Raw genomic sequence first — 10115 nt, 5'->3', positions numbered from 1 at the left:
TAGGGTGGGTCACTCTCTAACGTAGCCACCTCCTCGTGGTGTGACCCGGTAATCGATGTCGTTTTCTAAATATTTTTCACGAAATTAACTTTAGAAAACGATATCGAGCTAAGAGCTACGATCATAACTTCTCAATTCCATATCTAAATTACAATAATTCCGAGCTGTGGGAGGAAGGGTGGGCTCGGGCGCAGGTTTTTCGTCACGACAAGTGGCGAAAAGCCTGCGCACATTGTAAGTGCCTTTTGTTCTAACTTGCACTTCTCTTTACAAATGTTCCTTAACTGGTTACACATTAGATTGTGGTAATAGCCATTAGTTACATATTAGATTGTTGTAATAGCCATTTTTATTGTCAACTGCTCGAAACTTAAAAGAAAGTTCTTCCAACTTTCTTATTTACCCCTTTTCTCTACAAAGTTTTAAATCATAGAAGTGCAATTTTAGAACAAAAGGCACATTTAGGGCTTAATCATTTTTGTATGTTTCAAGTTTTTATTTTATGTATGTAATTTATTTATTCATATGTGTCTTAACTGTATTTGTATGTTTCAGGGTTCCATTTTAACGATTCTTGTTTGTTTTAATTACATTGAGATGTTTCAAGTTTTGATGTTAATAATTCTTGTTTGTCTTAATTTCATTCAGATGTTTCAGGTTTTTATTTTAACTAGATAATCTTGCATTTCCTTTACTGTTTCCTTTTTTTATTGCCATACCTACTTATTGTACAGGTAATGAATAGATCATCATTGAAGACATCGACGAAGACATCGATCATCGAGGGATCATCGAGGGAGCAACGAGGGATGCGTGCGCTAATTTTAAGTTATTTTTATGCGTGCGTTAATTTTAAGTTACTTTTATGCGTGCGTTAGTTTTAAGTTACTTTTATGCGTGCGTTAGTTTTAAGTGTGTGCTTGTGGGCAGGGCGGGTGGGTCCCTGTAAGTGCCTCTTATTCTAACTTGCACTCATCTTTGCAATTCTTAATCTTTGTACGCGTTAGCTTGTAGTATGCTCAGTTATTTTTTGTCAATTGTTCCGAACCCAAGTGGATCATTGGGGGTTCATAGCGCTGTGAACACGCGGCAGAGGTGAGCTGCAAGTGCTGGTGTAGCGCCAGGGACACATCTCTGCGGGGCCGATCGATTGATGGCTCATCTCGATCTGCCGCCTCACGGCAGGGGTCTCCTCTCTGCGGTCAGACTTGCTTCAAACGCAAGCGGGGAGAAATGGGAGACCCTCCGCGGATGTGTCACTCGTTCTTGCCAGTATTTTCGGTTCATCTCTGTCTCGTGGTTCACGTAAGCCACTATGGACTACCCTTTGACCCATGGAAGGCGAGGTTCACTCGGCGAAAAATACTGATCCCCTCTTTTGACAGAAAGTTCTTCTAACTTTCTTTTCTTTTAGTAGAAAGTTCTTCTAACTTTCTTTGCTTTTAATAGAAAGTTCTTCTAACTTTCTTCCCTTTGCTTTTTGAATTCGTCATAGAATTATTTGAGTGCAATCTTAGAATAAGAGGTACCGTGCGCCGTTTAAAATAAGTTAAGCGTATGTGTGTGGAATCCCGTGCGATTAGTATTAAATTAATGTATGTGTGTGTGTGTGTGTATGATACAAGTTCTTTGCTGGATTGTGGTAAAGAACTTGTATATGCGAGCCTACGAGCTAAGTAGAGTCAGAACTCATTTATTCTTCTGATAAATGAGGTATTGCAATCGGAGGGTGGTAGGGATTTGGAGTTAGGGCGAGTCACTATCGTAGCAACCTCCACGCGGTGTGACTTGGTAATCGATATCGTTTTCTAAACATTTTTGTAAAAATGAACTTTAGAAAACGATATCGAGCTAATAGCTACGAATTAAATTGTAATTTTGTTTTATGAAAATGTTTGGATCAATAAGTATATATTACAAGTTCTATACTTATACTTTGGAAAATTTACAAATCTTATAATAAAATGCAAAATTTTGAAAAACTAGGTGACAGGAGATAAGACGGAAACCACAGAGTACACCAGAGGCGGCACCTCTGATCTCTCGAAAGCACTGTCCCTTTAAATTGGTTGTACGAGCGGGAAATCAAGCGAAACTTTCATCTCTAATATTTTGGAACATATTGGTAATAAATTTTCTATACTTTACTAATATTATCATTTTAGGTATTTTTATCAATTTTACGGCATCAAATTATAGATGAATGTATTACAGAGATATGAGAAAATATTTATTGCATATAAATTACTGGAGAGTATTTCGACTGCCATACTTGTACACTTTGCACATGCGTACTCCCGATACTTTTGATTTGGTCATTTAAATTGGTTATGTTCTCTGTCTCTCTTTAAGAGGTACATTTTCTTATCTAGTATCGTCTCTTGTTATATCTAATCTTTGCTCGTACTAAATTATCTCATTATTGCACATGTTGTACAGTGCAATTCACTTCTGAGCCCTTTTGTGGGCACCAGGGCACTTGATTGCCCATCACTTTATTACATATCTAGTCTGTTTTATATCTAGTCACTTCTGGGGAAAATGACACCACCAAGTATGCATCACTGTTACCAATATTAATTGCAATTGAAGTTATCAGTATCAGAACATCTACAAAACATTACAAATTTATTGATAATAGTTGTAGGTTATTCAAGGCAGTTTATTCAAATGTAATAAGTAATTACATTTATAATAAATTATTCAATTACTCAAGTTAATTACTGTCTGCACTTTTACAGGAAAATTCTGTTGTGTGGAATTATGAAAGCACAGTAGTGCACAATAACAATAAATGTAATTATAATAATGTCATTTTGACAGTCAATATCATGGTCCAATATTATGTGCAAGCATAATATATCAGTGTGCTTAAATTGCATTTGAATTTTAACACATAATCTAGTGATTGGATTAAATTAATCAGCAAAATGACATCAATGTTTGATCAGTATGAGCAAGCGTCTCAGAGATCTAAGCAGGTTTATGTACCCCCAATACGTCCTGATATTGTAAGTATCTTGATATAAAAACAAGGTGAATTTTTACTTTTGGCCATAACATAAAAATACATCAATTAATATTAATCAATCACATTCAGAGTACAACAGGATTTATCCAGATGAAGTTACAAGATGATGGGCCAATTTTTATAAAACAAAAAGTTAATTTTCTACCGCCTGATAAGATTTTACATCTGGTTGTTAATAATAATATTGTCGTTATAGCTATGGCTAATAATATTCTCCTGCGAATTGATTTGAAAAATCCAGACACACGAGAAGGTATTTTTTTAATGATAGAAAATAAAATAAAATATAAACTAATTTGGAATAATTATTTCAGAAATTGATATATCTAAGTATGTAATGAATATGAGAATGGTAGGAATGTTTCTTGATCCTTTGGGTAATCATTTATTGATAGCTTTAGCTCCAAAATCACAGGATAACTCCTTGCCTGAATTATTTTATTTACACAGGAAAACAACAAAACTAAAACAGGTAAATAAGATGAATATTTTGAAAGAGCTATAATCTTGAAGATTTATTCATTTAGGCAAGCAAATTCAAAGGACATGAAATTACTGCTATTGGATGGAACTTTCAAAATTCTTTGGAGACTACTACAGGTCCAATTCTTTTAGGAACTTCTAAAGGTCTCATTTTTGAAACAGAAATTGGTTTAGATGGCGACAAAATATTCAATACCAGTTTGGAACAATATTGGAGACAGGTATAATTGAAATTCAGAAACTAATCTTTAATTATATCATTATCAGTATACATTACCATTTCATAATAGTAGAAGCATTTCCCTCATATCATTATTAATTGTGTCCAAAGCTTCCTAACTATTTACCTCTTTATGGTACTAAAGAGGTAGAAGGATTGGTGAGTTAGAATTGATACTTTATAATTTAAATATTTGCTTCCAATATGTACATGTGTCTGAAATTAAAGAAAAAGAGAATAACATAAAAGAGTGAATATTTATTACAAAATTTTTTATTTTGTATTCTAAATTATTTTCATATCATACACAGATTTTATCATATAAATAGCGTTCAATACTATTATGCTGTATATTATTTGTTAAATATTTCAGGTATTTGATATAGGAAAAGATAGCAGTCCGCCTATTACTGGTTTGGAGTTTCATAAAATACCAAATACTGATAAATACATGATTATTGTTACTACTCTTATGCGAATTTATCAGTATATTGGATCAGTACAAAATCCAGAAGAAAAACCTTTGTTGCAACAAGTATTTAATAAATATTTAAATGTAGAAGGTAAATTTATTGTTCACCTCAATTATATTTAATTATTCTATATTTTCATGCAGCTATAAAAACATTATTTTTACAGAAAGTTTTAATGAAGTAATGAGTTCCTTATCTTATTCTAAGATGCAATTTTATTATCCTTCAGTTGGTGCTTTACCAAAATCATTTGGTTGGTTAACTGAAACTGGTATATTATATGCTCAGGTGATATTTCATTGCTGTTCTTACATACAATTTACTTGTATATCATTAAAATTATTTGAACTGTTTTAGGTTGATGCAAAAGTAGATCCTAAAAATGTCTTAATTAATCAACAAATGTTGACTTGCCCCGAAACAAGTCTTATGGGAATTAATAAATCACAAACATCTACTGTACCATTATCATTTGTTTTAACAGAATTCCATGCACTATTACTATATACAGATCGTGTAAAAGGAATATCTCTTTTAAACCAGGAATTGATATTCGAGGATATTTATAATGATGTATGTACAAGAAATGAAATCTGTAAAGTGCAGATATTGTTTATTATTTAAGTAATGCAATTGAAAAGATAGCTTCAATACTTACAGGCTGTTGGAAAATTACTTAATATCACTAAAGATTATGTGACTCGTTCTATATGGATTTACAGTGAAAGAGCAGTATTTAAATACAAAGTTAATAAAGAAGATAGAAATGTTTGGCAGGTAAATTGATTCAGTTAATAACATGCTTCTTTTTTTAATTTAATAAATTATAAACTACTTTTTATAGGTTTACGTTGATAAAGGTGAATTTGAGCTTGCAAAACAGTATTGTAAAAATAATCCAGCACATATAGATCAAGTACTTGTAAAACATGCAGAAATGCTCTTTAAAAATAAAGAGTAAGTTTAATTTTTAATTCTGATACTCGTGCCATGATGGTAAGTTTAATTAATTACTATTTTGTAGGTACGAAAAAAGTGCTCTTATCTATGCAGATACTCATTCATCGTTTGAAGAAATTTCTTTAAAATTTCTTCAAGAATGGCAAATAGAAGCTTTAAAAACATTCCTTAAAAAGGTATTGCATTTGTTATTTTATATTAATCGAATGTAAATATTTGAAATAATAAATTTTATGTTTAGAAACTTGAAGGACTAAAAATACAAGACAAAACACAAATAACTATGATTGTTGTATGGGTGACTGAATTATTTATGAATCAACTGGGTGTATTACGAAGCACTAATAAATCATATTTACATGATCCTCAATATTTAGAACTGCAAAAGCAATTTGATAGTTTTCTCGCGATACCAAAAGTTGAGGTATTAAAATTTGTAGCAGAAATCTAACAAAAAGTTTTTGTACATAGTTAATTTTTACTTCAGGAATGCATAAAACGGAACCGCAGTACTATATACGATTTAATGGCAAGTCATGGAGATAAAGATAATCTCATTCGTTTAACTATAATGCATTGCAATTATGAAGAAGTAATAAGGCAACATTTGTATAAAAACAATTATCTAGAAGCCCTTGAAGTCTTAAAAAGCCAAAATAATAAAGAACTCTTTTATCAATTTTCTGGTATTCTTTTGCAAGAATTGCCACGTCCTGCAGTGACCGCATTGATATCACAGGGTTCTATGTTAAAACCATCCAAACTTCTTCCAGTTTTAGTATCTTGCAATAGCGATGAAAAGCATGTAAGATATTACAAGTTCTGTTCTCTTCATCAAGTATTTAAAATTCATAATGGTTATTAAATTTGTTAATATCACAGGCAAAAGAAGTAATCAGATATCTAGAATTTTGTGTATATAAGCAAAGCTGTATGGAACAGGCAATTCATAATTTTCTATTATCATTATATGCTCGTTATAATCAAGACGAACTAATGAGTTACATCAGATCTCAAGGTAATTTTCAGACTATATTTTTTAATTCCAAATGTAATTCTCAAATATATGGAGACACTTAAATTTTTCTTTAGGACAAGATATAAATATGGTGCATTATGATGTGCATTATGCATTAAGATTATGTCAGGAAGTTGGTTTAACAGAAGCTTGCGTAGAATTATCTGCTTTACTTGGACTCTGGACAACTGCAGTCGATTTGGCTTTAACGATTAGCGTTGATCTTGCAAAACAGATAGCTACTATGCCTTCTGACCACGACTATGAATTGAGAAAAAAATTATGGCTAAAAATCGGTAATTATTGCAGATACAAGTATTAAGTTTTCACTTTGATCTATTACTCACTCACTCTGATTTTAGCTGAACATGTGGTTCGAGAAAAAGATGACATAAAACAAGCGATGGAATTTTTAAAAAGTTGTGATATAGTTAGAATAGAAGATATATTACCATTCTTTTCAGATTTTGTCACCATTGATCATTTCAAAGATGCTATATGCAATTCATTACAGGTGAAATAATTACATAACTAATATGTAAACATTTTGTTAAAAATACATATAATTACGTATTCTTTTTTTAATTATAATTTATAGGAATACAATCAACATATTCAAGATCTCAAGGAAGAAATGCAGGAAGCTACAAAAGCAGCTGAACTTATTAGAAAAGACATACAAGAGTTTAGAACAAGGTATATAGAATGATATTAATGGATAATTCAAAGTTACAATATAATTAAATCTTTTTCAGATGCACATTTGTATATGCAAAAGACACATGTAATACTTGTGATGTCCGGCTGTTACTGCGACCGTTTTACGTATTTCCCTGTGGACATAGATTTCATAGTGATTGTCTCGTAGCTGCATTAACGCCTATGCTATCAATGAGTCAGAGAACAAAGCTAGCTGATCTTCAAAGACAACTTACTGCTCTTTCTAATAGACCTGAAGATACAACATCAGTTGCATCTGTATCTTTGTCTACAAAAGATCAAATTAAGGCTGATATCGATGAATTAATAGCTTCTGAATGTTTATATTGTGGAGAACTTATGATAGAGTAAGTTCTATTTTGAGTTTGTAAATCATTTCATCATTAACTGAGTTAAAATGTTACAGATCTATAGATAAGCCGTTTATCGAGGAAGAAGATTATGAAAGAGTAATGAAGGAATGGGCATGAGTACTATGAAGCATAATCTGTTTGTAAAATATTTCCAAACATGTATTACTACATGTTACATTTATTTACCATCATTTTTATTTGTAACAAACAAAACATGTATTATATCTAATTGAATGTGTAAAGTATTTATTTTATACATGTATAGTAATTATTTGTAAATTTAGAAATAAAAAACTGAAATAATCGTAAAGCACTATAAGATATATATTTCATAATGTTACAAATTCGTGGAATATATTAAATCAAGTAAAAAAAAATAAATAAATTTGGATCACATGCATTCATTATAATTTAATTCAGTCCAAGAAGTGATTCTGCTTCTTTATTTCGCTTACTCACAGCTTTGCTACCATAAATATAATACCTTAATGGTTTATTAGTCCATTCTTCCCCATAATTGTCTATTCCTATTCTACGACATTTAACAATTTTTATGTCCTCCATGTCACCATTTTCAATCCACAAACTTTTCCAGGTACACAAAGAATATTTACTGTGATTTTTATGGAGTTGAAAAGCCATGCAGAGCTTTGATGGACCATTACATAACTCGTGAGTTTTTAACTCTTTTAAAGTCTTTTTAGACGTACTTGTTTTTTTCGAAGTTCGCTGATTGTTCATGCATTCCATACCTTGTAAAGGTTCAACAGCCCTTATCAAAACAGCACACCCCTCACCTAAAATCTTACTATGAGATTTGTATATGACACAATGTTGAGTATATCAAATTCTTAATTATCATAAGCATATTCTTCGGCTTTAATATCTCTATGAGTAACACTAGAACTTCCTAATACATAATATCTGCACATTTTTGGTTTTACACCGTTTTGAGAACCTGCTGCTACAATAGTAGTTGACTTTATATAAGGATCACATTCTATCCATAAATTATCAGACTCATAAATCTTTTTTTGATTGAAATTATCTTCGTCAATAACAAATGCTATACAAATCTTAGATGGATTATTACAAAGTTCATATCTTTTGAAAAATCTAACATTATCCACGAGTTTATTTTCCTTTCTATCTTTTCCATATTTCATATTTCTTAACAATTCCATGTAATCAAGACCAAGTAAGGGTTCCACTGCTTTAATTAGCACATATCTTCCTGACTCTAAATATTTTTTTCTCTTAAAGTTTATTGCAACTACTTGAAACCATAAATGCTATACCTAGGTGATAATTAAAATAAATTTTAGTGTTTTCAGACTCACCTTGGCTGGAAATATTGAAACAATGGTACATTCCATATGTCATATATACATATATAGTACCAGGTGGCATGTACATTGGTATATTACGAGGAGTAACTTTATTTTGATATGTATGAGATGCTTTATCAATTGTTCCTAAATAACTTTCTGTTTCAACAATCCTACCTTTTAAAACAGTACCATTTTCTAAGCAGCGAACCAATACCTTTCCTAAATATAATGTATATATTAGCAATAACAAAGGTTTACAAATAAAAGATTGAGTTAATAAATATGTATTGATGCTACCTAATAAATTTTGAGCTAATTCTTCGCAAGGAGAATCAAAGAAAGAATATGGCAATCTATTGGAAGATAGTTCTTTCTCCCATACACTTACAGGAGGATCTTCTAACTGTTTTAATTCTGCTTTCATCATTTCAAGATCCACCACTGCTCTACTTTTATTTTTTGGAGGAGGTGTATTTGGTTCCAGTTCTTCATTGATTCTCTTATGTCCTATGACAGAGTTATATAAAATTCTAGTCATTGATCATTGATGACCACTATGGTATTAAATACATTAATATTATTTAAATGGACTTACTATTTTTTAGACTTTTAAAGTTAAGTTTAGTCTTTTGTTTCTGGTCAGAAGTTTGAGTATTTTCTGACGATGGTTCCAATGTATTAATCTGTTTTTCATTTTGTAAATTGTGAACAACAGTGTGGAGATCAGAGTCCTGAAAAAAATTTATTTAATATAAAATAAACTACTAGTTAACATATTAACATATAAGTTAAAAATTACAAAATTACAAGAAAAAATTTTGAAGCTTTTTAATTCTAGAAGTATATAGGAAATTAACATAGGACATTAACCTCTGATTTTATTTTCGTTGTATCATTATTTTTATTTTCTCTTTCCGTTACATTTGTTTTCGCAACAGCCCGTGTTCTCTTCATTGATAAATTACGAACAGCCGAATGGAATGCTGCACAATTTCTAAATGTTTGTCGATTAATTTTTTTTATGAAAGACATAAAAATAGCAGCACATTTATTAATTATATTAGATTATATTAGAGGTTAAATCCGCCAAACAATTCAAATTTCAAATGCAGTGTAATTCCCTGTTCCCTAGAGAAATACCACAAATGTCAAACAAAATATGCTCTGCATTTGTTTCAAGCACCGCATCACTTTCGGTTTCCTAGAAACACATTTTGTTATTTTTATTGTTTTTATAATTTATCATTGTTTATATACTTTCTCTAGTTTTATATTTAATATATATAGTAATTTACTTTTTGATGTAATTAGAATATTTTGACGCAGATAAGTAGAACCATAAAATTTACTAAACATTTCTTTATTTTCTGTATTTATTGTTTCGTGTTGCATACTTACTAATAAAATTGTACAGTATATAAATAAATTGTTTATAATCTTAAATATTTATATTTACATATTTACACAGATTTAAATAATCTAGAACTATCATACATGAATATCTGCTGCAGAAGTCTTATATTATT

The 10115-nt window shown here is 30.6% G+C and overlaps 2 protein-coding genes across 5 annotated transcripts; one reads left to right on the top strand and one right to left on the bottom strand.

Moving 5' to 3' along the window:
• The first annotated feature begins 2254 nt into the window (after positions 1 to 2254).
• Positions 2255 to 7568, top strand: dor (vacuolar protein sorting-associated protein 18 dor). 3 transcript variants are annotated; one of them, XM_012290037.2, is made up of 19 exons: positions 2255 to 2643; positions 2742 to 3011; positions 3101 to 3284; positions 3346 to 3503; positions 3559 to 3735; positions 4108 to 4297; positions 4374 to 4495; positions 4565 to 4780; positions 4853 to 4984; positions 5052 to 5164; positions 5232 to 5343; positions 5409 to 5591; positions 5655 to 5972; positions 6050 to 6185; positions 6260 to 6481; positions 6548 to 6699; positions 6784 to 6881; positions 6941 to 7252; positions 7312 to 7568. In XM_012290037.2, exons 2-19 carry the CDS (start codon positions 2931 to 2933, stop codon positions 7373 to 7375), a joined length of 2970 nt encoding a protein of 989 aa, XP_012145427.1. In that variant the 5' UTR covers positions 2255 to 2643; positions 2742 to 2930; the 3' UTR covers positions 7376 to 7568. The 3 variants fall into 3 exon arrangements, with proteins under 3 accessions (XP_012145427.1, XP_012145422.1, XP_012145433.1); XM_012290032.2 differs by having other exon boundaries at positions 2255 to 2672; XM_012290043.2 differs by having other exon boundaries at positions 2256 to 2672; positions 4868 to 4984.
• Positions 7559 to 9850, bottom strand: LOC100883795 (putative 3-methyladenine DNA glycosylase). Of its 2 annotated transcripts, none has more exons than XM_012290056.2 (5): positions 9460 to 9845; positions 9185 to 9320; positions 8887 to 9096; positions 8599 to 8808; positions 7559 to 8055 (listed from the first exon to the last, which is right to left on the bottom strand). In XM_012290056.2, exons 1-5 carry the CDS (start codon positions 9619 to 9621, stop codon positions 7670 to 7672), a joined length of 1104 nt encoding a protein of 367 aa, XP_012145446.1. In that variant the 5' UTR covers positions 9622 to 9845; the 3' UTR covers positions 7559 to 7669. The 2 variants fall into 2 exon arrangements, with proteins under 2 accessions (XP_012145446.1, XP_076391142.1); XM_076535027.1 differs by having other exon boundaries at positions 7957 to 8498; positions 9460 to 9850.
• Positions 9851 to 10115: the final 265 nt, after the last annotated feature.

Source organism: Megachile rotundata, chromosome 8 (genome assembly GCF_050947335.1).
Source record: "Megachile rotundata isolate GNS110a chromosome 8, iyMegRotu1, whole genome shotgun sequence".
Lineage (NCBI taxonomy): Eukaryota > Metazoa > Arthropoda > Insecta > Hymenoptera > Megachilidae > Megachile > Megachile rotundata.
The sequence above is the reverse complement of the archived record's forward strand: the minus strand, read 5'-3'. Positions and strand labels throughout refer to the sequence as shown.

Coding starts and splice junctions, on each gene's coding strand:
- dor (XM_012290037.2), top strand. CDS start 2,931: ATGACATCAATGTTTGATCAGTATGAGCAAGCGTCTCAGAGATCTAAG. Junction 4,298..4,373: donor TAAATATTTAAATGTAGAAG/GTAAATTTATTG, acceptor TTATTTTTACAG/AAAGTTTTAATGAAGTAATG. Junction 4,496..4,564: donor CTGGTATATTATATGCTCAG/GTGATATTTCAT, acceptor GAACTGTTTTAG/GTTGATGCAAAAGTAGATCC.
- LOC100883795 (XM_076535027.1), bottom strand. CDS start 9,621: ATGTCTTTCATAAAAAAAATTAATCGACAAACATTTAGAAATTGTGCA. Junction 9,321..9,459: donor CAACGAAAATAAAATCAGAG/GTTAATGTCCTA, acceptor AATTTTTTTCAG/GACTCTGATCTCCACACTGT. Junction 8,809..8,886: donor ATTAGCTCAAAATTTATTAG/GTAGCATCAATA, acceptor CATTATATTTAG/GAAAGGTATTGGTTCGCTGC.